General features: G+C 44.2%; 1 protein-coding gene across 1 annotated transcript in view; it reads left to right on the top strand.

The window, feature by feature from the left end:
- SLC7A2 (solute carrier family 7 member 2) overlaps window positions 1–27,924 on the top strand; it is a 58,693-nt gene that overhangs the window by 14,879 nt on the left and 15,890 nt on the right. The window contains exons 2-6 of the mRNA XM_075556770.1: window positions 19,757–20,144; window positions 20,588–20,743; window positions 25,482–25,647; window positions 26,087–26,220; window positions 27,138–27,360. Of these exons, the coding sequence (XP_075412885.1) occupies window positions 19,769–20,144; window positions 20,588–20,743; window positions 25,482–25,647; window positions 26,087–26,220; window positions 27,138–27,360 (1,055 nt within the window). The 5' untranslated portion in view covers window positions 19,757–19,768. The remainder of the gene's footprint in view (window positions 1–19,756; window positions 20,145–20,587; window positions 20,744–25,481; window positions 25,648–26,086; window positions 26,221–27,137; window positions 27,361–27,924) is intronic.

Raw genomic sequence — 27,924 nt, forward strand, 5'->3', positions numbered from 1 at the left:
TGGCAGGAGAGACCAGTCCCTGAAAAAGGTCATCATATTGGTAAAGTGGAAGGGTGGCAAAAAAGAGAAAGAACGGGTTAGCAGGACAGGTTGACGCGTGGGCTGCACTGATGAGCTCCAGCATTCCGTGGATGCAGATGGCCAGTGGTTTGTACCAGTGTTGCATTGGGGTCACTGAGTCAGAACTGACTCCCTTGTACCTAACAACAAAATCTGCTTACAGAGCAGTCTCATCTTTCCCCCAGAGTGGCTGGTGGGTTTATAAACAACGCAGCAGCAGTCCTGACATCGTGGAAGAGTCCATGTGGAATGGGGCTGGCGCTCAGAACACCCATGTTTTGTTTTTTTATTCTACATCTCTACAATTCTAGAACAGACTGGTAAAAAAAAGCTACTCCAATTATATTCTTCTGGGTTAAAAATACGCATTGCTATTGAGAAATATACCACAGCTGTTGATGGGAATTAACCCCTTGCAGCTGTCTGGTTCTAGAATAACTTCGTTTTTTTAAGTTTTCAAATTTCCTCTCTCCCTTTAAAGCTTCTTTGAGTGGAAGGAAAACTTGGCCTTTCCTGTTGAGAAGGCCTTTCCCTGCTTCTTTGTTCCCATATCCATCTGTTTGTAGGTTAGCTTCACTGTCTGTCTGTCCATTTGGCTCCCAAAGGTTGTCTTGTCTAAATGACTAGTGCAGGTCTCCTAGACAGGCGCATTTTACTGACTTCTTGACCCACAGCCCTTCTCTCCCTTCTGGACGCATGCCAGCAAGGAAGAGAAAAGCACCAGAGACTCAGAGTGTATTGAAATATGAAAACTACCTGTACTGTGAGCTCAAACTAGCTCCTGTTTTGTGTTTCATTGTTTAGGTGAGGTGGGGAAATGATAGGAGTGTTTCCTTTCTGGAGTCTAAAGGCATAGTTTTGTGTCTAGTGGGCAGACATGTCGGTAGAACTGTTGATGGAGTAGTGGTTTCCATGTTGATTTAAATACTCCACTCCCGCAAAAGGCAAATTATAGTTGCCAGTTCTTCACTAGGTAGCTGCATTGCATCAGGTGAACCTTTACACTTAAACCTTTAAACTTATTTGATCTAAGTAGTGGGTACAAATGGTTGAATGCCCCTTGACATGTTTCTGAAGTCACTAGCAATGAGGACCTGCCTTGGTGGCTTTGGTGCACGTATTTTCTTGTAGTCACCATGAGAATGATGATGTTGACTAGGGTAAACTGGACTAGCCTGTTCTGAGGGTTTACGCTATTGCTCAGGCCCCTGCCCCACCACCAACACCCAAGAGGATTTGGAAAAAAGACTCCAAGGAATTGGAGTAATAGGCTTTGCACTATTGAGTAAGGATGGAATTTTATAGGAAAGTTTCAAATAATGTATCTAATATTTTAGTGCTGTGTACCCAACTCCCCCTCTTTATCCCTGGAAACACATTCCTTGTGCGAATTCAGAAAATAATACTGACTTTAACTAAATCATACTATTTCCAGGCATGAGGACACAGAAAAATACTTCTGGCAATAGAAAAGTCTCTGATCATACCGGAGATCATTTGAAATGAAATACAAAGTGAGAGTACAGAAGGCTTTCTTTATTCCGAAACATGATTGTTGAATCAGGAATACGGAGAGGATTGAGACTATTGGACATACAAGAGCCCCGGAGATGGACAAGGGAGGAACTCGATAAAATGCAGACAATATTTTAGCAAAAATCTACATTTCAGTAAAAAAACAGTAAATTTTCAGCATAGAAAATGAGGAGCTGATGCCAGGGCCTCAGGTGGATGTTTTGAGAATGATGATGGCAAAAATATGTACGAATGTGCCGGACACAAATGATGTATGTACGGATTGTGAAAAGAGTTGTATGAGCCCCTAATAAAAATGATTTAAAAAAACAAACATTAGAAGCTTTGGTAGCTGTAAAAAGAAAAAGAAAAAAGCTTTAATAGTTACAATCTGTAATACAGCCCTCAACCATGATGCTTATTTTTCTTAGTGCTAATTCTTTTTCTTAGTGCTCAAAAAGTGATTTTCTTCACTGCCGTTACTTCAGTATCAATTACATTTCACTTCTAAGGTGGTAGTACTTTGTGAATTTGAAAGGTTAAAACCAACTGGAGATGCCACTTTCAGACTCCACTGTCTCCCAAGTATGGTTTGATAATGTCATGAGGACCTTCCGGTTTGCGTCCATTGCCTGGATGGTCTGTGGGTGGTCCGAGAGCTTGGAAACCTGGAATCCTGCATTTTCCGCTGCTTCCAGGTGAGGGAACATGGAGGCAAGGGCATGGACTTTGGCGCTACACTGAACTTAGGTTCCAATCTCACTTTGTGGCTTTGAACACATTGCTTAATCGCTTTGGGCCTGAGTTTCATCATCTGAAGAGATGCTATTTCTCCTGAGGTCGTTGTGAAAATTAAATAAACGAATGCATGCCAAGAACCCCCCCCCCCCAGGATGAGAGCCAGGGCTGGTCCTCAATCAGTTCTTTTATTTTCATCTCCTGCAGTCTGAGATATAATGTCTTTGATTAGAAATGGATGATGACTTTTATCCCTAGATGAGAGTCTCAAAATTTTTCTTTCCCTCCACTCCTTTCCCCACCTCCACCCCCATTACCACATCTAACGCTATCCTGCAACTTCATCAAGTTTGAGTTTCTCTCCCAGCATGCTATATTGAGCTAGGTGATGTAATTATTAACGGACCTTGGCGGCTTCTCCCCAAGCTGTGGCGACAAGTGTCTTTCCTGGAGGCCTGCTTCGGATCGTATTACATCCCAATTTAGAATGTGCACCTCAGAGCTCTCCATTGGCAGAGAACTGCTGCTGGTGCTTTACTTTGGGGGATGTGAGAGTTAACACTGCTCATCAAAGCAGTATTTCCTCTACCCAGTGTTCATCATGGGAAAGTAGGAGAAATGTAAACTTGAGGCTTGTCTCTTCAGATGGGGCAAACTAATCAGAAATTTCAGTGGCTGCAAATTAGAACATTGCTTCTAAAAAACGGACACATTTTATAGCCTGTTATGAAGCATCACTGGAGGCTTTAGGGGTTCAGCGGTAGAATTTCTTGCCTTCCGCGTGGGAATTGTTGTTAGGTGTCCTAGAGTTGGCGCCGACTCCTAGTAAACTGTACAGCAGAACACAACCCCGTGTGGCCCTGCCTCACCTTCCTGATCACTGATGTGTTTGAGTCCATTCTTACAGCCGCTATGGCGTTCCATCTTACTGAGGGTCTTCCTCTCTGTAGCCTTTTGGCTGTCCAACCAGGAGCTTGCAGACTAAGAAAAATGAGGAAGTATATGGGTCAGTCTGACCTACAAAGTCCATAGGACAGAGTAGATCTGCTTCATAGGGTTCTCAAGGCTGTCAGTCTTTCTGGGACCAGACCACCACAACCACGCCCATCTTGTCCCTCATCCACGTCAAGATGACTTATAGGAAATAGATGCTAGCTTCTGAGTCTTCTGCATGAGTGGGTTGGGGGGGGGGGCAAGTTCCTGCCACAGGTGTTCACACTCATCTTGTTCAGCTGACTCCAAGTGCTTAAAATAGTCTCCTTAGTCTCCTCCATAGAGCCTTCCAGACTGGTATAAAAAGCGTGCCTTGATACCTCTTCTGCGAACCTTGTTAGAGGATTCAGTATCATTATATAATTTTGGTTGTAATATGCAAGGGCTTAAAAAATTCAAGGAGAAATAGAATTAATAGGTAAACAAATTTTACTACTTTTCACTTTCAGTTCCCAAAATAGTTTTTAAATACTTTAATGTATTTTTCAATTCAAAGGACACTGTAGTAAGTTCTGAAGGAGTTATAGGAAGATACACAGGACAGTTTTTGCACATCAGATATTTTATCCAGTACGTATGTACTGAGGTCGGGGGTGATAAGCCAAATACATAGGGCACTCCAGTCCAGGGCAAGGGTGCTAAGTGCCGTCAGGAGAGGTGCTAACAGTGTATCATGGGCTCTCGAGGGAAGGATCGTGTCCGGTTGAGGAAATCAAAAGAGTTTCATGGAGAAGAAAGTATTTGAGAACATTAGCACATCAGTAAAAAAAGATAATCTACAAGTAGAGATGAGTTACGACATAAATAGCATGAGCAACAGGTTCTGGAAAGTGTGGGTCTAGTTGGCAAAAGAACACAAACTTTTGTTTGACTACAATAAGGTGGACTGTAGGGAACTGGTAGAGGGAATGTGGGAAGAAAGGTGGGGTGGGGGAAGCATAGTTGTAATGGTAGCTAACGTTTATTGAGGGCCTGCTTTGTGCCGGCCCATGTCCTAAGGACGGTACTTGTGTTGACTCATTTGCTCCTAAAGAGGATCGGACTGGAAATACAGATTGGGGCCACTGTTTGGACTTTGAAGACTGGGGTAAGGAGGTGTCTTGGCTGGCCATGAAGTGGCTGAATTGTAGCAGGGGGATAACCGGAGAACCTGTAAAGTGAGGACCATGGATGAGCCCTGTACAGTAGAGAGGGTGACGGTTATGGACAGGGTGATGGGATTGGGCTGAAGTTCCCATGAAGAGAAATGTTGATCGTTTCATGCAAATTTTTATGAAAATTTCTGACGTTTTTAACCAAGGAAATTTATAAACTAGTATTGATTACAAACTCAAAATGGTCACAGAACTGCTGCATAACCATTTCAGTAGAGTTGTATGAGCCCCAATAAAATGATTTATTTAAAAAAAAAATTTTTAATTCCATGACCCAAAATAGATTGAGGGCTCCCACTGTCAAACCCTAAGCTTCTACAAACCTAGTGCTCAGAATTTAAGTTATAATACACACACACACACACACACACACACCTCTGATCGTGGATTTCAGTAAAAATCCTGTGATCACACTTGGGTTGTGTTTTTTCTGCATGAACTAGATGTGGGCTGCTTTAGATGGCTGCTAGTTCTAGGACAAGACTTTTAAGATGCCTGATGCTGTTCTTTCTGGTAAGTAGACATCTGCTTCCTTCACCATTCCTCACTATTATACCCATCTCTTCATTGATCACCTCATAAGTAATGAGCAGAGATACGTAACAGTACCTTGAAAACTATTCAATTCTATGGTCTGTTTTAACATTATTTAGAAATTTAGCTCAACATTTCTGTTACTAAAATAATCTATAAGCAATCATTGTGTTGCAATTGTTAAGTGCACAGCTGCTACCTGAAAGGTCAGAGGTTTGAGCTCATCAGCTACCCTGTTGGAGAAAAGACCTATACAACCCTCTGGGGAAGTTGTATTCTGCTACACAGGATTACTCTGAGTTGACATCAACCCAACAGAACCCAACAACAAACCTATTTTAGACTGTTTATTCGATGGTAAGAAAACACACACAGTACCATGAAGATATTTCTCCCATTGGTTTGCTGCCATTATGACTAAGCCAGTACATGCAAAGTAACTGTATTTGCCCCTTAATAAGAGTTCAGAGAAATGTTTAGATTTCATCTAAAGAAAGGGAAATCTTAGTAGAACGTAGGAAATGTTTGATATACGTTTAACTGTGTCAACTCCCCACCTCCCAACTGCCACACACACACACACACACACACACACACACACACACACACACACACACAGAGAGAGAGAGAGAGCGAGCTTGTAAATGGCCTGTGTTCTTTGTGATTGATGGCACGGGGGTGGAATGTAGCACTGGAAGAACGTACATTGGATTAACTTGGCAGGATTTTGACAGTTCTGATATTTAATTCTAGGCACGCTGTTGCTGTCCTGTGAGTTTGTGTAAACATCTTGGTTCAGGAATTGCACTGAGGGAGTTTTGTTCTCCCATCCACACTAATCTCTCCTGACCATCCATGGAACACCGCTGGACTCTGCTCTGGGACTGCTGTGAAGACCGTAATGGCAGCACCCAGCTCAGGGGTGAAAGTGGGGGCCCCGGGGAGGGCATTTTCATAGAATGAAGGATGTTGAGCTGTGACCGCTTTCCACTTGGTGGCAGCAAGCCTCGTTAGCATGAGGCGCTGGGATATCCTTAGCTGAAGAGAACCCTGAAGGAAGTCCGGTTGCTTGCTTGTCTCCTTGCCCAGAATGATGCGTGGCTGGCACACAGCTCGCTGTAGAAGGAAGAAATCAAACCCACATGTGAAGGCAAGTTTCTTAATACTCTCGTTTCCCTGTTTACATACGAATTTTCTGTCAGGCAACTCCCTCAGGAATATACTTGCTGTCCAGTGGTCATGCTTAGGGAAATTGTATTTGGAAAGTTTTAATGGTTTTTAAAAATTTTTATGATGAAAATATATTTAACAAAACAAAGCAAATTAATAATTTCTATATATACGATTCAGTGGCATTGATTACATTCAAGATATGCAACCCATCTTGCTTGTATTTTCTCAAATGATACCACTGGCAGGAATCTACATTTAATGTACCCCACGCAAAAAAAGTTCTTCTGCTTTAAAACTGAGACGATGGAATATCGAGCCTGTGACCTTCCTGACTACAGAAGGACTTATAGCAGCTGCAGCAACCTCTCAGCCAAGGGGAGGAAAAGGACCAGGTGACACCTGGGCCCTCACAGACTTTGTTCACTGCCAGAACAGTTACACGTAATGGAACCACAAAGCAAACGAAACCTGTTGTTACCGGCAAGTCGATTCCAACGTATAGCGAGCAACCATATAGGACCGAGCAGAGCTTCCCCACTGGGCTTCTCAGGCTGTAGATAATTACAGGAGCAGACTGCAACATCTTTCTACCACAGAGCAGCTAGTAAGTTTGACCAACAATTTAGTTAGTAAGGAGCAGTTACCCACTGCACCCGCAAGGCTCCATGGTTGATACAAAGTCTAATTTCTGTTTAGAAGTGAATGAAATCATGTGACTCATGCTGTTCAAATAACCTATCCTCAAACCAGTCCCATTGCCATTGATTCCATCTTGTAGCAATCACAGTTTCTCAGTCAGTCACTCTCTGCAGCAGCCGACAGCCTCATCAATCTGCCTGGAAGCAGCTGGTAAGTTTGAACCACCGACCTTGAGGCTTGCAGCCCAACATCTAGCCCACCAGAACAGTCACCTGAAGGTGTGATAATTTTTTTTAAATGTTTGGGTTATCGGTAACTAGGAGAAGCCAGATGAAACTTCCCATGATTAGCATGTATTTTTCAGTTTCTGTATAAAATTCTCTCATTTCATGTCATGTATTTATTGGCTGTTGTATTAATGCATACAAATTGAGAATAATTTCTTCCTTGTTACTTCTACCCTCAAACCTGATTCCACCGCCCCGCTCCCCCCTCCCCCCGCCGCCAGCTGATTCCTAGCAGGGGTAAAAATACAGATAGAGTTTCTCATTGGGAACATATGTGATTTGTTTCTTCTGTTTGCTTACAATTTATAGTGATGGTCCTTTAACTTTGGGAAGTAGAAAGATTACCAAAAATTATTGATTGGGGCAAGAGTCAAGGATGACTCAGAGATTGAGTTCATCCCTGCTTCTCAATAAAGCTGTAATCTGACATGGAATCATTTTTCCCACTTAAATTCCTTATTTCGTGTCTCTGCTTGTACTGTCAGAATGATCCTTTCCGTCTACTAGAGACACTTAAATTTACTGCGTAGCTGAAATATCCTAGGCTTTTGAGCTTCTAACTCTTAGAAGCCATCGTTTGGTTAAGAATTTTCTCTATTTGAAGAAAAAGCAAGCTTTTAGAAATCTTAAAAAATAAAAACAAGCTGTGGAATATGAAACTAGAAAGTAGCCCCAAAAAATCATAGTTGTAATTATTGCTATTTCTTGTATGTTCTTTCTATTCTCCACAAAGTTTGATTTGTACCCATAGAAAGATGTCCGGTAAAAAGGTCACAATCAGGACCATGAACTGTGGAAGCAGCAAGTTGTCCTAAGGGAGGCTCAGATGAAAATCTGAAAGGGTTTGTTTGCCAGGCTTTTAATTTGAGAATGAGCTGTTTACCCTTAAATGTTTGTGGTAGCATTCTGAGTGCCTAGTTAGTGATTGAGTTTGTGTGAGCTTGCACTCTGCGTACATTAAGCAACTCAATTGTAAAGCTCAAATGATGAAACGTTGTTCTGCTGCTTGCCAACAGGACTTTTCTGCAAGCATGATTTGTTGCGACCGGCCTATGACAGATTGTTAAACAAACTTGATCTTTTTGCTGACATAAGCTAAATGAAATAGGCTGATTAGTGAGAGTTTAGCAGGTTCAAAGGATTTGCACAAGCTATGGTTTTGGGTAATGTTCATAAAATGTTTTCTCACTGACAAGGAAAAACCTGGCTTTTGCCTTAGAATCTTCCCTAAACTAGTCAGTGTACTTGTCTGTGTGTCCTAGGCTTTAATAAAGCAGATTGTTCAAAAGCCATAGAAAATAGTTATAAATCTAAGAGATCTGACCATAAACAGTGTTTGTGGCTGCAAAGAATGAATAAAATGAATGAAGAATGAACCTATATCTACTTGTTGGCCTCCTTCATTTTGTCTCACTGGCTAATTTAAAACTGAAGTTCAGGGGAAAACGATGGGAGGGACTGAGTTGACTATAAACCAAGTGTGAATTATCCATTCCCCCATTCATGTAGTGAACACATGTTTACTGTGCTCCTGCGTCTTAATCACTATGAATGTGTTGGGGATGCAACAGATGAGCAGAATATTGACCTTTCCTTAAGGAACATGCTGTCTGCAGGAGTAATACAAGACAGGTATTCATCTGTGTAGTTGGCTGTAATCATGAGAAAGAAAAAGTCCATGAAAATCAGTGTGACTCGTGGTGGCCTCGTGTGTTAGAGTGGAACTGTTCCATGTCTTTGGCTTTTCTTCTTACAGAAGCAGATTGCTTGTCTTTCTTCCGTGGAGATGCTGGGGAGATGGGAACCACCAACCTTTTTTAGGTTCTTGGGAGTGCTGGTGGTACAGGGGCTAAGCACCTGGCTATTGAGGGCTTTGAACCCAGCAGGCAGCTGTGCAGGAAAAAGATGGCATGGTCCGCTCTTAAAGATTGTGTCCTAGGGACCCGTGAGGCAGTTCTACTGGGTCACATGGAGTTACTCTGTGTTGGAATTGACCCCAGGGCAGCACAGGACAATAGTTAAGCACCAGCTCCTTGAGCCCATTGGGGACTTGGTGAGAACAAAAACTGAGGTGAACTCGTTCAGCCTGAAATGCATTGGAGGAATGTCAAGGATGACTGAGATTTACCCAGGCAAAGAGAAAAAAGGGCAACTCCCCACCAGACAGGAGAACCCCCAGTGTAGCTGAAGGTAAAGCAGGTAGCAAAAGACAGGCTACGGAGATAGCGAGATGCCCGAGCCAGCAGATGTGTGCACTTGGCAAGGTAGTTTGACGTGGCTATTATGAACAAAAGGAAAAATAATTAACTTTGGGTTGCATGATACTGTAATGAAAACAGATGGAATGGAGCGAATTAACAAGGAAATTAAACTACACGCGCGTGACCACTTAGGGAAGGCTATGCTGTTGGGAATGCCGTGTTTCAGATGTTTTTGAAAATTTGGCCTTTACTCTGAGTTAACCCACTGAAGAGGCCTTGAGATGATAGCCCTTTGGGGTTGCGTAAATGAGAAGACTGCTGTGTTTGCTCTTTGGCCGGAGTTAGAATTAGTGCAGTGGGTACAAGCTAGAGGGACCGAGGGCCCCAGGGATTAAAGTGCTTAGCTGCTAACCAGCGAGTTGGCAGTTCTAACTCAGCAGCTGTTCCTGGGGACAAAGATGTGGCAGAGAGATTTACAGGCTCGATGCCCTTACGGGGCAGTTCTCCGTGCTATAGGGTCGCTGTAAGCCAGAATCGACTGGATGACAATGAATTTTTCATTTGGTGCTTGGTCGGTAGGAGGTTACAGGGAGAAGCTCTCGCGAGAGAAACGTTCTCCTAGCAATAAGAGCTACTCAAGAGAAAACCAAATGCCTGGAAAGTCCGGCCTTTATGTTTTCACGGTTAAGGAGGCCTAGGCACCAGCCTGCCAGGGATAGGCTTTACAAAGAGGGAGGGAGGGAGGGGTGATGGCCAGTAGCCTGTAGCGAGACGCACAGGCCAGTAGATCATGCAGTGTTTGTGTGTGGGCAAGAGGCACATAGTCTAGGGAATGGTAGGTGAACCCTTTCAATAATACTCAAACTCACTGTGCTTGAGTCAATTCTGGTGTGTGGCCACCCTATAGGTCAGCATAGAACTGCCCCAGTGACTTTCTAAGACTGGAATTTTTTAAAAAAAATCATTTTCTTGGCTCTTACAGCTCTTATAACATCCCACACATCAAGTGTATCAAATCATATTTGTAAATATGTTGCCATCATAATTTTCTAAACACTTTATATTTGAGCCCTTGGTATGAGCTCCTCTTTTTCCCCTTGCTTCCCTGCTTGATAAATTATAAATAATTATTGTTTTCATACCTTACACCGACCATTGTCTCCCTTCACCCACATTTCTGTTCTTCATCCCCCTGGAGACTGTGACTCTTATGGGAGTAGAAAGCTCCGTCTTTCTCCTGCAGAGTGGCTAGTGGTTTCCAACTGCTGACCATAGGGTTAATGACCCAACACATGACCACTGTGCCACCAGGGCGCCTCTTTAATTAATCTCTTACAATCATAGAGTCAGTCCCGGCCAATAGCATCCTCCTGTGCGTTTCTGAGCCTGTAACTGTTTATGGGAGTAGAAAGCCCAGTCTTTCTCCTGCAGAGCTGCTGGTGGTTTCAAACTGCCGACCATGTGAATCGCAGCTCAATGCATAGCCACTGCATCAGCAGGACTCCTTCTTTAATAAACAGACTACGTTGTACATTCATTCATGTATGAATGGCAAAGGAGAAAGGCAAAAAGGGAGGCTGGGGCCAGATTGAGAGAGATGGTTTTAAAACACAGCCTGAAATGTTAGAAATTGAGGGAGAAGCCACCAGCAGTGAGAGTAATTGCAAGTGTAAGTAAAAGAGAATCAAAGCACACGGTGTAAAGGTGAATTAAGCTCATCCTTTGGCTTCCCTAAGGCTCTGTGATTTTAGAAGTGGCTTGATATTTATAAGTGTTGTTATTAGGTTCCGTCGAGGCAGTGCCTGCTCATGACAGCCCTGTGCACAACGATTGTGGATGCTGCTTGGTTATTCATGGAAACATTGGGTCTCTTATTTATCTTCTTTGCTGTATGGACTAGCTAAGCAGTATTTGCCATCCATCCCCCTTTATTGAAGTCCGGTGTGGATCCTGGAGTGCTAAAGCAGATGTCATCACTTCCACAGGACGACTTTCCTAACCACCCCGCCCCAGTCTGAACATGGCACCCTTCCTGGATGCCTCGTACCTGTAAGTCCCCATCGGAACCAAACCTAAGCCACGTCCACTACCACCAAGTCCATTCTGACTGATTGCAACCATAGGTCAGGTTTCTGAGGCTGTAAATATCTCAGAAGCAGACAGCCTCAACTTTCTCCTGAGGAGTGCTATTAGGTGTGAACCTCTGAACTTGCAGTTAGTAGTCCACCGCTATCCCTACAGTGCCACTGGGGCACTGTTCTGGACGTTAATGGTTGGCTTACCGGTCTTTCTTCTACTTAGGAACCCATCTCCTTTGGAATGTTTCTAGAAATTGCAGGACCATTTCCTCTTTGAAAGTTCTGAGGCTTGGTCTCTTAGATGAATTGACAGTATGTTGAGTATTTGATAGACTGAACTCCATATATTCAATGAAATTTTAAAATTAAGAAAAAATCGATGAAAAAGCTCAAGTTAGGTAAGTTGTTTTCCGATATGGCCTGCTAAGAAAGAGGCTCAAAATGTGACAAGAACAACAGACTTCACCTGTAAGGTAAAGGCCGCATTATTTCTAACAGTTTCATTTGAACTATTATTCGTACTGTGCATGTTGCTTAAGGCCCCGCTGAGCTAGTTCTGACCCGCAGGGGCGCATGTGTGAGAACAGAGCTGTGGTGGGCTGTCACCCTAACAGAAGCAGATGTCCACGTACTTCTCAGAGGAGGCCCTGAGTGGGTTCCAACAGACCATCCGCTCGGTAGCTCCTCAGTGCTCGGCCACTGTGCCAGCCTTGCAGCTTGTATCTTCTCAACATGCTTAAACATGTCTCTGCCACCAGTTCTCTCTGTCATAAGCTTGTCTTAGCTCAGAAGGATGCCTTCAAAAAAAAAAAAGTCCAGAGGAAACAAGTTTCCAAGGGGGTCTGTTTGGCCAATTCAAGGCAGAGAGGTTATTTTAGAAGGGTGTGGAGACTGTTGTCGGGAGGCAGGAGGGCTCCAAAGGGTTAACCTTGATATATTTTCTTAAAGGACATGAAATAATGACGGGGCTCATTATGAAGGAGGTTTTAAAACGTGCCCTGGTGAGAAAAAGGCTGAGGAATTTTTATCCATCACAGCGCACCTGCACATTCTTGGAGGGTAGCAAGGGTCCACTCAACCTTCCTGATCTGGTCCCTGCAGCTTTCGCCTCTCCCTCCCAAAACCCTAAAGAACAGGGAACAGGAACATGGTTTGAGTACCCCGAGGATGCCCCGATTGATTTCTGTTTGGACATGGTGTAAACTGAAAATGCAGACTTCTTCAGGGAGGGTTTAACAAGATGGAAATACACCTTCAAACGTCAGTAGACCCGAGCAGAGGCTAGGTCGAGAATCAGCGGCATCACATTTTGTTGTTCTTGTTTACTACATATTTCTGGGATTTTTTTATAGCATTGTACTTTTACTCACCGAAACGGACTCCATGACAGCAACAACAGCAACAACAAATTTCTTCTTAGCCTTCAGGCCAAAAGATTTCTTGTGCCCTGTCACCCTTGCAAGTCCAGGAGCACACACTCCCCATCTTTCATTTGGCATTCACCTGCTATTGTTGGATCTCAACTCGGACAGTCTCTCTAAAGGACGCAGTGCAACTGCTCACAGGCGCTCCCTGCCCTGGAATCCTGAAGGGCATGTGGGGGGACTCAAACCATGGTCCTGTGGGTGAGCAGCAGAGAACTTAACCACTGAACTCTCGGAGCGCCTGAGAAATCGGCGACTCAACCAGAAAATGGACAGAAGCTCCCTAGGCAATGGCGAGTGTAAAAGGCCAATAGGAACATGGGTCTGCCCAGGTCGTCTAGGGGTCCTTGGCATCCTAAATTAGCTCTCCTTTGGGCAGTAGATAAAAACTTGGGATTACATTTATAGTGATTAGGTGTTTGTGTTTAAAACAGTTGTATCTTTTGAAATTTGGTTTGAGAAGCAATAACTGAATGAGTTGCCATCTTGTAAAGACTGGGAAAAAAATAATCTCGAAAGCCTCTTACCAAAATCGATACCAGTACAAGTCTGGGGACCAGGACTGGCTTCCGGCAACCCCATGCGCGTCAGAGGCCAGCTGTGCTCCCTGTGGGTGTTTCAGGAGACCATCAGACCTGTCTCCGGAGGCAGCTCTTGGTAGACTAGTGCCTCCCAGTCTAGGGCACGAACTGCAGCACCGCCCAGGCCTCCCGCATGTCGCCTGTTGGTGGTGCTAGCCAGCGAGTGGATTCGGCATGTAACGTGGGGGTTTTTATTAGTAGACAGTTGGAGAGTAGTGATGGGTGTGAAATAACCTTGGAAATAGTATCCCCTGGTGTTCTTAACCTAATAGTGTATCTCGGGGGATTGGTTCCAGGGTAGAATTACCTCCGTCTGGAGCTCCTAGGGAGGAGGGACAGGTGGTAACCTCTGGCATTCAGAGAGATTTATTAGCTAAAGATGGCTGCAGACCTCATGAGGACAGGAGCCCACTTGGTGCAGCAATGTGTCAGCTGTCTCGTTGGCCGGGAGGACGGAGCTGGCTGGGCGGATATGCTCCGGCTGCAGAGGTGCTTACTGGGCTAATCTTTTGACTTTTCCCTTTGCTCCCTAATAGGAACGGTTGGACTTTTAGTGTTTTTTAATGCTTTTGCATAAATACTTGAATAGCAATTATGTGTATCCTACCCCTGCTGTATTGCTACCATTATTAAAGTTAAATGGACTTGCCACTGCAAACTTGCAGAATTTTGTATTATTTGTTTATTGGTTGAACCAAGGGACATGGGTATCTATGTCTGGTTTCTCAGAAAGTTTGAAATTATACAATTTAGTCTGATTTCCTGGGAGTGTTGATTTGATACATAAAGGGCAACAAATACTAAGCATTGCTATTATAGTGATGTGCAGTGTGCCCTTAATTTTTCATCATGTATGTATTCATATGCCAGGCATCCTTGGGGGCTGCAAAGGGTTACAGTTTTAGTAATGGAAAGCTTGGGAGTTAGAACTCACCCAGAAGCACCTTTCAAGCCTGGCCTGGCCTGGCCTGGCCATCTGCTACTAAAAGATCCAATGGAGCGACTCTACTTGGAACACGGCGACTCAGCAACAACTAAACACAATATTCCTATTCAGCTATGTTGAAAACAAAAAACTTGGCCCTGGTGACCAAGTGGTTGTGTGTTAGGCTGCTAACCACAAGGTCAGCAGTTCAAAACTGTGAGCTGCCCCACAGGAGAAACATGAGACTTCCTACGCCTGATACAGTCTTGGAAACACAGAGACAGTTCTACCCCGTCTTAAAGGGTCACTGAAGGTTGGAATCAACGTGATGGAGAGTTTTTTGTTTGTTTTTTAGTGAGATCTTGAAAGCATTCAGAAAATTTGGTTTGGAGAAAAGATAAGTTTGGGTTTAAGAGAAGTGTGTGAAAAAAATTTATACATACACATATTTAAATAAGGGTGTTTTTCCCCCTTTGGGAGGGAAAATTGTTGTTTGTTTTTGCTTCTTAATAACCTAGTCTAAACAGTTATACTTTTTGTCTTTTCTACTTTATTATCCTTTTTCATGTACTCTCCTGTTTTTTTTTTCTCCTGGAAAAAGTTAATGCCTTAAATTTAGATAACAATAACGAGAGGAAAGTCAACAATTCTACATTAAGATTTCCATATTGTATTTTCCTTTTGCCAAATGATTTAACTTACCATGTAAGTTGAAGATCTGTTGTGAAACGTCAAAGCTCTAGGTATGTAAGTGACGCTGGATTTGGAAATTGTGAAATAAAGGGTAGAGTTCAGAGAGGTGTATTGGTGTAGAGGTGGGTCTGGTAGGGCTCCCCTTTGATGAGCCCTGGTGGTGTGGTGGTTAGGCATGGGGCTGCTAACTCCCAAATCAGCAGTTTGAAAGCACCAGCCACTCTGCTGGAGAAAGGTGGGCTTTTTACTCCTGTGAAGAGTTACAGTCTTGGAAACCCACAGTGGCAGTTGTATGTGTCCTCTCTAGGGTTGCTGGGAGTTGGAATTGACTCGGGCAGTGAGTTTGTTTGCTTGTTTGTTTGTTTGCTTATTTATGCCAGAGATGCAGGGTCATTTCCTCGCCTGTGTACCTCACCCATAGCCACCACTTCTCTGTTAGTGGAGGTTTGTGTGTTGCTGAACACATTTCAGGCACTTCTAGAGTAAATCCAGAAAACACCCCAAACTCTCTGACTCTTAGCAATAACCGTATGGACAAAGTAGAAGGGACCCTGAGGACTTCTCATGTTGTCATCAAGGGGCAGAAACCCTCATCATTCTCCCACAGAGCGGCTGGTGGCTTTGAACCCTGACCTTGTGGTTCACAGCCCAGTGCGTAACCCACCAGAACGCCTCGGACTGAGACAGTGACTGAGCCTGAAACCCCCAGGGAAGGGACAGAAGTGCAGGGACCGGGTTCTGTCCCCCTCCCCCCAATAATGACGACAGTGCCCTGCAGAAATAAGAACAGGGGTGACAGAACCATTTCACATAAGAAGCTCATCCTTAAAAAAAGAAAGAAATGGGAAATGTTAAAAAGAAATAACTGCCACAATAACACTGATGTTTGCTGACATTCCACTGCTGCATGTCAGTGTGTTTCAATGGAAACAGTTGATAGAAATATGGGATGCTCTTTTTTGCTCTGTCAGACTCTGTATAGCAGATTTGTTAGGGCTTGAAGTTTTAAATTTTTAATTATTAAATTGACCCAAGAGAATTCCTTTTTTCCCATTTACAAAGTTTGCTTAGTGCCATAAACTTTTACAATTAGGTTATTTTGTTTTGTGCTGTGTCTTTTGGTTGAACACAGTTGAAATTGTTCACAAAGGACATAGAGAAACCTGCTGATTCTATGACGTGTTTCTGACGTGTGCTTTTCTATGACTGTAAAACATGCATCCCTGGCAAAGGGCGTCTTTGTCCCTTCAGGAAACATAGAAAAACGAATGCATGTTGAGTGGACAAGTGCTTTTCATCCTTAATAGGAAATAAGCAGTAGGAATTAAATTTTATCTGATTAAAGCCATACATTTCTGTAAACGTTTCTGGTTCCTGTGTAATGTGGAGTGCATTAAATTCAGTTTTATACTGAAGAGCCAGAGTCCCTTCATTTATTCAGCTTTGGTAGCTGTTAATAATAAAAAGTATTCACTATTAAACATGTTCAAAGGAGGTTTTGTTTGTTGGGTTGGCTTGTTTATCCCCTTTCATTTTTATGCTAATTTTTTGAGAAATTCCACAAGCAACATCATGACAACCATCCCAGAGAAAAGAGCTAAAACTGCCTGAGGCTTACCGCTCCCACATTAACCTCCTTCTAGCTTTTCTTGCCTGCTTCCACGGCCTGACTCTAAATCTACAATCGAGGGTGTTTTATTAAATGGGGAGCAGCTATGTCGCATTGTTTACAGCAATTGTGTTTCTAAACACAGTGCGTTTCATTTTGATGTAAATGTAAATTGGTGGTGGTCCCTAATTATTTATTTTTGTGGGTTTTTATAAAAACTGTTAAGCGACAGGGAAGTTCAAAGTGCCCCTCACTGGCCTTTATGTAACTTCAACTGGTCATTTCTTGATTTTTGTTTAAGCAGAACACTTCTGTACCTTAACTTCTAAATAGTTCATGTGAATAATGGCCATTTAAAAATTCATTATGGGTAGAAATTGATACACATTTGACCTATAGAAATAGTGATGGTCTTCAACTCAGAAGTCTGAATCAAATTGGAGATGTCCTGTGTTTGCAAGTTTGCAATCCGTTTTTTTCAAAAAGCGTTCATAAAGTGCCATGTTTGGAATTTTATCTGGTACTATGTTGTATACAAACAATGGGTAAACTTTACTTTTATTGTTGAAAAACTGTGTGCTTTCATTTTTCTTACAATATGTTTATAGATTCTTTGAATTGGTATAGAGAAAATGCACTTACATATGGACACATGGATAAATTTCATTGAGTTAGCTTTGTCCAGTGGGTATGCTGTGGAAATGGATTATTTTTATCTCAGAAACATTTATTCCTCTTAAGAGCAAGTCATTGAGATATATTCTAGAAAATGAATTTTGTTTTGTTTCTTTTTCATAAACAAAATAAAATTTAAGAGTAGTTTTATAGAGATGAAGGTAGAGAAATGTTTAAGGGTTTGTTTTATAGCATAAAAAGCTCTTCAGAGAAGACTCCATCTCACAACTTTATGTTATTGATAATGAAGCTAATGACATTGAAGGGAATGGCCTTCCACATCTGCAGGTAAAATGTTCAGGTGGGCAGTCACGACTTGGTGCTCAGTACATGTCCCTGTGTGACTGAGCTGCATATTTTATGACCGTCCTTCCCCTGTTGCTGGTTATTCCCTACTCGGCTGAGGAATGTGTGTCTCAATAGTCAAGGCACCCCAGAGATTTAGTTTCATGAGGTACTTACGCATTGCAGATGAATTAGAAATACATGTTGCAGTGTGCGGCATGTACTCCAGTAGCAGCCGAGGCACCTAATTTTACCACAAAAAACTGGAGGGCTTGGTGGGGGACAGGTGGAGGGGGTGAGAAAAATGAGCTGATACCAAGGGTGCAAGTAGAAAGAAGGTGTTTTGAAAATGATGATGGCAACAAATGTACAAATGTGCTTGACACAATGGATGGATGGATGGATTGTGATAAGAGTTGTAGGATCCCCCAATAAAATGATTTAAAAAAATAAAATTTAAAAACTGGAGGGCTGTTTCAGCATAAAAAATTGTGGAGAAACTTGGCTTATTCTAGAATATATATGGTAATACGTTTAAAGTGAGATAACCGTTAGCATTTAAAGAAGTGAACATTAATCAACCACCCTAAGATAATTGTTGGTATTTTTTCAAACTTTTTTTGTTGTACTACATGTATATATGGGGTTTTTTTCTTACTAGAATAAAATTAAAGTCCAAGCTTTGTTTGAAGATCTGATCCATCACCCAAATTTGGGTGGGTGGGCCGACAGAGTGGGAAGGTGAGAGGAAACTTTCTACCTTATTTCATCCATGTAGAAGAGGATATACGGCATGCTAATACTTGGCATGGACTTTGAGTTTATTTATTCCTAAATATCTTAACTAAATACAATAATCATGTGTGTTTTAGTACAAAGTTTTACTTGGCAGCAAAGTTAAATAGAAGTTTTGGTTAGTAAGAGTATTTACTCTAAAAGGTTCGAATGGTTCTCCACATTCGATAACAGAGAAACTCCCCACTTGGCAACCTGTGTAATGCACACGAATCATGCTTTGTCTCTTGCTGGGGTCTAAGCCCCGGGGAGGAGCACTGGTGGCTCAGTGGTTGCCTGAGACTGCAAGTGCAAGGTCAGCGCTGGAAACCAGTAGCCACCACAAGGGAGAATGAGGAGAGGCTTTCTACTCTCATAGTCACCGTCTCAGGAACCCACAGTGGCAGCTCTCCTGCGCCCTCCAGGTCACCCTCGGTTGGAATGGATCTGGTGGCACCGAGTGAGTTCTACAGCCTGTAAGACTTGCCTGGCGGACACACTGTCCAATCACTCTCTCAGCCCAGCCAAAAAAGTCGGTGAGCTAAATGGCTGACTGAAAGAAAAACAGGCATAAACCCCCAAATGAAGTAATGTATCCAAACAACTTCGTGTTTGGGCAAAAATGGTACCCCCCACCCCCAATCATGTCCAGTGATGCGGTGGCTTATCCAGGCAGTGCCCAGGTTATGTACAGCTTATGGACTATGGACAACTCCTACTTGTCCTTTAATGTTGCCTATGTGTACATTTGCCCTCATTTGAACCATCTAAACCAACCCCTCATTGAAACAGATTTCTTCCTAGTGATCCCCCCCTCCCAACCCCGGGCCACAGGCTATTTAACTTGATATCATTGGAAAGGCTTTGAGCCTTTTCCTGCACAAAGACCCAACTCCAGCCAAACTCCCTCCCCTTGCGTCTATCCTGACGCGTGGTGACCCTGAAGGACAGGGTAGGGCTGCCCCTGTGGGTTTCTGAGACTAACTTGTTAGAAGAATAGAAAGCACCCTCCCCTGTCTCCTGGGGAGTGGCTGGTGGTTTTGAACTACTGACTTACAGGAGCACAGTCCAATGAGTAACCAGTGTACCGTCCAGCACCATCCAGGCACCTCTCTTGCACTAAAGCAAAGCTAAAGAAACAGCCTGTCTGCTTGTTCTGGCTCACCTGGAAAGCCCATTTGAAGACTCAGGACCCGATCTCATGTGTAACCTGGAGACGCCTCCCTAGAGGCATGGCTGAGTGGGCTGCAGGAAATCCACAGCTCGGGCTTATTGAACCCTCCTCCTGATTGCGCCGGCCACACCTCTGCTAACGAGGGCAGCAAATGCAGCTGCCCTAACTGTCGGTGCCGGAAGCTCAAGTGAAGAGGGCCATGGTTCCAAGGGCAGCTTCTAACCCGCACGCTTCTCTTCCACAGGTGCAGCACAGAATGATTCCCTGCAGAGCCGCGCTGTCCTTTGCTCGATGTCTGATCCGGAGGAAAGTCATCACTCAGGACAGTCTCGAGGATTCCAAGTTATGCCGCTGCTTATCCACCATGGACCTCATTGCCCTGGGTGTGGGAAGCACCCTCGGTGCTGGGGTTTACGTCCTGGCTGGGGAAGTGGCCAAGTCGGATTCTGGCCCAAGTATCGTGGTGTCCTTCCTCATTGCTGCCCTGGCTTCTGTGATGGCAGGCCTTTGCTATGCTGAATTCGGGGCCCGAGTTCCCAAGACTGGGTCTGCGTATTTATACACATATGTCACCGTGGGAGAGCTGTGGGCCTTCATCACTGGCTGGAATCTCATTCTGTCGTATGTGATAGGTAGGTTTCAAAACCAGCCTCATTGGGTGGGGTGGTAGAAAGAGCCGGCGGCGTCAGCGGGCTGGGGTCCAGCTCCAGTCCCCACTGGTCAGTGCTGTGTCACCTCGAGTTACTTACTTGACCCCCTGGTGGGTCTGTGTCATTTTCTCCTCTCCGAAATCTTTCCTCCTGATCTCACAGTTACCGAGTACACCCCTTACTGAGTTTAACCTGGTTTTGTTGTTGTTGTTGTTTTCCATGCAACTAAATTTATCTGATGCCAAAGGTATGGAGGTAACTAGACCCCTATTGTCTGATTATAAAATTATCCTCATACTGTGTTCAAACATTTCAGGTGTGTGTGAACTGACCCATGTTTGTCTGAGAAGAGAGTAGCCAGCACTTTGGGGTTCATTTCCTGCCATTCACCTCATGTTCTTTAAATGTTGTCGTGTTGTGGGCAGGTACGTCCAGTGTCGCAAGAGCATGGAGTGGCACCTTTGATGAACTTCTTAGCAAACAGATTGGCCAGTTCTTCAGAACCTACTTCAAAATGAATTATACCGGCCTTGCAGAGTACCCAGACTTTTTTGCTGTGTGCCTCATACTGCTTCTAGCAGGTAAAAAAAGAGTAAAGTATGTTTTTCCTCATAATGAGCCAAAGTGACTGCCCTAGGTACATAGGTGACCGCTCCATTTGGGGTTGGGATTAAGGTTTCTGGGTGGTTATTGCAGAGCTGTGGGCTTTGTTTTTGTCTGGATGCTTATTTTACTATAAGCGTGTTTCAAAATTAATCTAAATTGTGTGGGAAGAAGAAGGGGAACACCCCAAACACGTCTGAGTAGATGGTACCTGGGGCACCCGCCTGTCTAGCCTGAGATACATCAATGGGGCGATGCTGGTCAAAGGTTCGCAGGTCTGGCACTGCAGCGTCAGTGATGAAGAATGGGCAACTGGAGGGCATTGTTTCAGCTTGTTAGATAGCGCTCGGCATGAGGAAAGCACGTATGAGTTCTAGAAGCTATCTTATTTTTCCATTCATGCCTTCATGGCTGTGTCTCTATAATTGTAGACATCTGGCTGAAAAGGAAGCCAATTCAAACCCCCCATTGTTGCCATTATAGACATTCTGTAGACTGTAAACATACTTGATCCTGGGACTTGTCAGCGTTTATCAGGGTTGCAGCTCAGTGCTTCCGGGAGAGCGCAAGAAAAGCAGAAAGAAACAGACTTTCAGTCCCACTCTACCGCTTCCTGACATTGTGATCTTGGAGTGCGTTAATCTCTCCATGGCTCTGTTTGCTCCGTTATGAAAAGAGTGTGTCCGTGCTTACGTCCCTGAGGCTTTTCGCTGATGCACAAGTGAGTGCTTTTCGAAGCCAGGATAGCTCTGTGGGCACCGGTCCCTGCTGCCCCTTCTCTCCTTTGCTGTCATTATGTGACCATTGTCTGTTTTGATCGCCATCCCTCCCTGTGCTCCTGCTTAACCCATCAGTGACTTGCCCTCGTACTGAGAATGAAGTCCTGGCTGGTCCACCTCTGAGTGGAAGTGATACCACTTCTTGTTTTCCTGTGCATCCTTGTCTCTAACTGCTCTCTCCCTTGCTGACAAGCGTGTGTAGCAATACCTGTCAAAGATAAAATGTCCATGGGCAAAATTACATAACTTAAAAAGTAGCTCTACTTTTTAAAAAAATCACTTTATGGGGAGCTTTTATAGATGTTATCACAATCCATAATTAGATCAAGCATAATTGCTGCCATGATCAGTTTCAAAACCTTTTCTTTCTTCTAGAACTCTTTGATATCAGCTCCCCTAAGTAACTCTACTTTTATAAACTTCCACGAATTAACTCTTTCACATAAGAATTAGGGTACACACACACACACACACACATATATAATATTAGGGTAGGGACCTGAACAAAAAAATCTTTTAAGTCCAAAATATTGTGCACTTTCCTTCAGATATCAGGAAAGAATTCATTGCTTTTTGAGAGTTTAAGAGTCATTCCTTTTTTGTTTGTTTTTGAACTGTCTGGCTAATCTTGGTATAGTGGTTACGGGTTGGGCTGCAAATCGCAAGGCCAGCAGTTTGAAATCCCTAGCCACTCCTCGGGAGAAACATGAGGCTTTCTGCTCTCACAAAGAATTATAGTCTCAAAAACCCACAGGAGCGGTTCTGCTCTGTCTTAAAGAATTACTAAGAGTCAGAATCAACTCGATGGCAGTGAGCCAATATTGTTGGCATTCTGTTTTATTTAGACGTGGCTTCAGCGATCTTAAAATGTTCGGCTTTGATCTTTAAATGACGGGAAGTATGTAGGTATGCCACAATTGGAATATTATATTCCATGGCAAGGTTCAAGGCTTGGCCTGCTTCATTTATCCTGATTCATTCACTGTCCTATCTTTCCTTTAAGTATCGACCGAGCTGCGCAGGTTTGCTTGGCTGCCAACTCAAAGGTTCTTGGTTCAAAGCCACCCAGCTGCTCTATTTCATGGCCCTGTGAACTGCTGCGGCCAAGATTACAGCCGAGGAAACCCGCCCTATGGGAAAGTTTACGCCGTCACACAGGAGGCTGCCTCGTGTCACGGTTGTCTTGACATCAGCTAACAATACAAGGTCTATCTAGGCCTACCTAATCCCAAATGTCTTGTCAGCTCACGCCATCTCAGGGGAGGCCGGGCTTCTCCACTCTCTGAAAGTAGCGTGTTCTTGTGAGACCTTCGTAAACTGAAATGACAGAGGGTGCGGGTGCGATGACCATTCATTTATATTCACATTAATCCCTGTACTTCCAATTAACCGAACAGATCACATCAAGCACACATAAGACCAAAAATAACACTAAATCACAGTAAAAGTAGGAGAGATGTGAGAAATATATAACCTCTATCGAGTAGAAATCTTATACACACAGGGTAGTTCCACTGAGCAGAATTCGGAAGACGGCAAGGCTCCGAAGTGCTGGTGATCCCGCGTAGGCTAGCTGCAAGGCACTGGGGCCGGGCTGGCGGGCCAGGGCTCTCTACTGACCATGTGTGCCGAGGCACGCATCCTGCTGCTAGGGGTACAGAGGAGAAGCTGAGGATGAGCTCTCGAGATCCATCTATCCGTCACCGAGCCTTGGGCCGGCTGAGCCTTTGAGGAAGGGTGGAGGAGTTTGGAAAGAGCACTTGGCTCAAGCTGCTGTGTGACGAGGGCTGGGGACGCCACTCTTGCTGCTGAGGGGGTGCTGCCTTCGTAACAGCTCACTGCGAACGAACAGTAAATGCGGGTTTTGCCTTATTTTTGTAAAAGTGAAAATCCTCTAACGATTTCTTTTGGGGAGTGAAAGTAGGTACTAGTGTAGTCTTTCCTAAAAGTGAATTGGAGTAAAGCAAATGTTCACAAATGGGGGTGAGCTTATACGTAGACTTTAGAAGTGGGGGTACACGTGGGGTATTGGGAAATGTACAATGGGGTGGTGGCTCCGTGGGAGCACGGTGTTGCCGTCTACTTCCATAATGATTCACAGCCTCGGAAATCCGCAGAGGCAGTTCTGCTCTGCCCTGCCAGGGTCACTGGGAGTTGGAGTTGACTCAGTTGCAACTGGCTTTTCGTTCTGAAGTAAAAACAAAACCAAGCTCACTGACATAACTCTAAGCGACCCTAAACTGGTGAATAAGAAAGTAAATATATGTATTGCATGCCATAATCCTTCATGTTTTTTTCCACTTGTAAAAAACAAACTCTTAGGTCCATAATTCGCATTTTATATTAGATGGGTTAAGGTACAAATATGAAAAAATATATAATCCTGAAAGTAGTAGAAGGAAGCAAAGTTCAGCGTTATAGGAGTAATGTGAAGCAAAATCCGCCTAAGGGTAGAAACCTGAAAAAGAAAAATTAAAGATCAGATTCATACAATTCTTAAAACTTTCCTACTTAAGTAGCCAACAAGGTTAAAAGCAAATTACAAACCTGAAAAAGCATTTAAGCAGAGTTTATTCCATTAATGCATTAAAATGACTCTTAAAAATGAACAGGAGCATGAACACAGTAGTTGGAAAATGGGTTATTTATATTGGACCAAACATTGTGGCGAACATTTTGGCAATTCAAACCAAAATCCATTTATAAAGAATGTTTATCCTTTGCCATAATATTATCTCATTCAAAACTGTTTGAAGAAATACTTAGAAAGTGTGCAAAGAGGTTTCTAAAAGGATAATTATATCGGTAATATTTATAGTTGTAAAAATACTTAGTGACCGACAAGTATATAAATAAGAGATTAAAGTATTCAAAAACAAAACAAAGAAAAACCTGTTGCTATTGAGCTGATGCCATCTCAGAGGGACCTGAGCAGGACAGGGCAGGACAGCGCAGCGCAGGGTCTTTAAGGCCGTGATCTGCGCAGGAGTGGGCGTCCCTGTGTCCCACTGTGCAAGACCTGGGCCCCCACCCACCCCGCTCTCTTGATTCAGGTACACTGCTTCCGTGCAGTAGATTAAACACGAGGTTTATTTGTCGGCAGGAAAGTAAGTGTGGGGTTTTGCAAATGCAAAATGCTGATGCTCGTCTTATTTCTTTGTTAACTTTGCTGTATCTTCAACTTTCTTGGCTGTAAAAATTTATTGCCTTGATTATCAAGTCAACTCCACAATGGTCGCCCCTCAGTGAATTCTGGCAACCCCCCCACGTTACCGCGGAGAAGGGCTGTGGGTTTGGGATGTCCTTTGTAGGGACATCTCGGCCACCCGCCTCCAAGTCAGCAGCCAAGCACGAAGGGACTGCGCCACCTAGGGGCTGGAATGTACAGTGAGCTTAGTAAAGTTCCTTCTTGAAGGGACCCTCAAAGAATTCTTGTCATATGAAAAGTAAACGTAGGTAGGGCAGATGTAGGGTTGCGTTTTTTCATTCAAAAATTTAGCAACCATTAATTTTAAAATGGCTTTTTAAAAACAGCATCCGCGTTGAAATGAAGCGTCACTTTGCGAACCTTTGATAGGAATAGCCAGAATGATCCCAGGTGGGTGTGCTCTGCCGTCCGGCATCAAGCGCGCGTGTCCAGAAGACATTGTTGAAAATGAGGCCACCATTAAATGGATCACATATCATCCTCACGCCTACAGTGCCATCGCCTTTCCTAAAGCCAGGAGCCCTGGTGGCAGCGGGTACACTCCCAGTGGCTGGCTGGAAGTTGGCGGTTCGAGCCCACCACCCTCCCTCCTGGAGAAGGTGACAGTCAGGCAGTCTTAGGGCTCTGCTCTGTCTTGGAGGGTGCCTGTGAATGGCAATCAGCACCGAGGCAGCAAGTGTGGTTTGGGTTCTTAGTGCTAAATTAGAATGTCCTTTTCCCCTCCCCCAGGCCTTCTCTCTTTTGGCGTCAAAGAGTCTGCGTGGGTGAATAAAGTCTTTACGGCCATTAACATCCTAGTACTGCTTTTCGTCATGGTTGCTGGCTTTGTGACAGGCAATGTGGCAAACTGGAAGATAAGTGAAGAGTTTCTCAAAAATATTTCAGCAACTACCAGGTAAAATAACAACAAGAAGACCTCGTTGTTTAATGATCGTTTTCTAATTTGCTTGCTTTTTGTTTTATATGTATTCGAAAGTTTGTCTCTAGAGCAAAGATTCTCAAGCATTTTTGTTTCTGAGACTTTTCTGAGAGGCTTAGTTTTAGCCAAAGGCTCTTCTGCCCAGGCTCCCCTCTCCCACGACCCCCCCAGTCCCCACCCGCTGTCCCCACCCTCCCAAACATCCAAGTGTAGAGATGGGTTTCCTTTCCCAGGGCTGCCAATTCAATTTCCTCAAGGAGGCCTCGGACAGGGACAGCGGTGTCAGCGGTGTCCGTGGCAGCTTCAAAGCGCTCCCAAATAGAAGCGCTTCCCTGGGAAGTCATTTGACGTGTATTTCTAGGAGAAGCCATCCGATAGGAAAATAACTTTCTGGAATGTTTGTTCCCTTCTTTAGCGAGCCGCCTTTTGAAAATGGAACAAGTAGCTACGGAGTTGGTGGCTTCATGCCGTACGGCTTGGCGGGGACCCTGGCCGGCGCTGCGACCTGCTTTTACGCCTTTGTGGGCTTTGATTGTATTGCGACCACGGGTAAGAGCAGCCCCGAGGCCCTCCGGGTCAGGGTAAGCAGGCCTGCAGCGAGACTGCCCTGGCCGAGGACAACCCAATTCACTGTGTGAATCATTGGCTCCATTTCCCTCATCCTGTCTGAGGAGACCTGGGGATGCAGTGGTCTACATGTTGGGCTGCAAATCACAAGATCAGCAGTTCAAAGCCACCCATTGCTCAGTGGGAGGGAGGGATGACTAAAGATAGACTACATTGGAAACTTCTAGAAGTTCTTCTCGACCCTGTAGGGTCACCACGAGTCGGAATCACCTCGTTGCCAGTAGATTTGGGGTCTTAGCGGGGCAGGGACCTGGGGGGCTAGGGGTGGGTGGTGGACAGGATGAGTTATCCCATATACTATGATTATATCACAATTACACCTTGGTATTTCTGCTGGTTCATATCATTACATGTCGAATGCTATTTTAAACGGTCCAAAGTATACTCTGTGAAACGCTACTAGAGGTTAATATAAATAGACACACCGGTAGTTTAGTGAAGCCTTTAAGGGCCTGCTGAGTGCCAGAGCCACGCCAGTCATTTAATCTCGGGAGGGGGGGGGGAGGGGGGGGAAGAACGGTGCCCAGGGGATTAGGGCTGCCGGGCTGACCATAAGTAGCTCATAGGGCTGAGCTGCCAGGCTCGTCCTTCTGGAGACAGGAAGTTGCCTGGCATGACTTTTGCCTCGTGCCCCTCCCTCTGGGAAATGGATCTTTTATGTAACAGCAAAGTTCCCTCAAACCAGGACATGTCTTTCATGTAGAATGGCTGAACTCAGCTAAGAGAAGGGAGAAAAGCGGCTTATTGCTTACCATGGAGGGGAGGAAGGACTGGGTATAGAATAAACACCTGCCCCGTGTGTTCTGCGATAAAGGTGCGCATCTTTTCTTGCTCCATAGGTGAAGAAGTCCGGAACCCCCAGAAAGCGATTCCTATTGGGATTGTGACTTCTCTACTTGTCTGCTTTATGGCCTACTTTGGGGTCTCAGCTGCCCTAACACTCATGATGCCATATTACCTCCTCGACGAAAAGAGCCCGCTTCCCGTAGCGTTTGAGTACGTGAGGTGGGGCCCTGCCAAATACGTCGTTGCGGCAGGCTCCCTCTGTGCTCTGTCCACGAGGTGAGAGCATTGTCTTCTGGACAGGGGCTAGAGACGGCGTTCCGACTGTTCGGACATATCTTAATAGAAAGAACAAATGCCAAAGCAAACTCTTCTCTGAGAAACTTGCCTATAATCTCAGTGTATACACACACACACACACACACATTTTTCAGTGCTAACCCCCCCTCTTTTCTCAGTTAACAGTCTAGCCATCAATTCATGGTTCAAGGTTTAGTGGAGTCTCCGGCATCTCCACACATTATATTTCACACATCCTATTAGTATGAGTTACAACACTGGAGGATGAAGTCGTGTGTGTCACGTCGAATAGCTGTCTTTTAACGTAAGCTTGAGTTGGTGTTGGGAAGCTCTGTGCCGTGGCATTGGTAAATGGCATGTGTTTTTATTTTGAAGCGCTGACTTGCCCCCCAGCACTGACAGAGTCACGCCATGTCTTCATGGAGAGAGAAGGTGGTCAGCACCAAGCGTTCAGATTCTCAAAACCTCTTTTTTTTAAATTTAATAATTTTTTTATTGGGGCTTATACAACTCTTATTATAATCCATACATACATCAATTGAG

Source organism: Tenrec ecaudatus, chromosome 8 (genome assembly GCF_050624435.1).
Source record: "Tenrec ecaudatus isolate mTenEca1 chromosome 8, mTenEca1.hap1, whole genome shotgun sequence".
Lineage (NCBI taxonomy): Eukaryota > Metazoa > Chordata > Mammalia > Afrosoricida > Tenrecidae > Tenrec > Tenrec ecaudatus.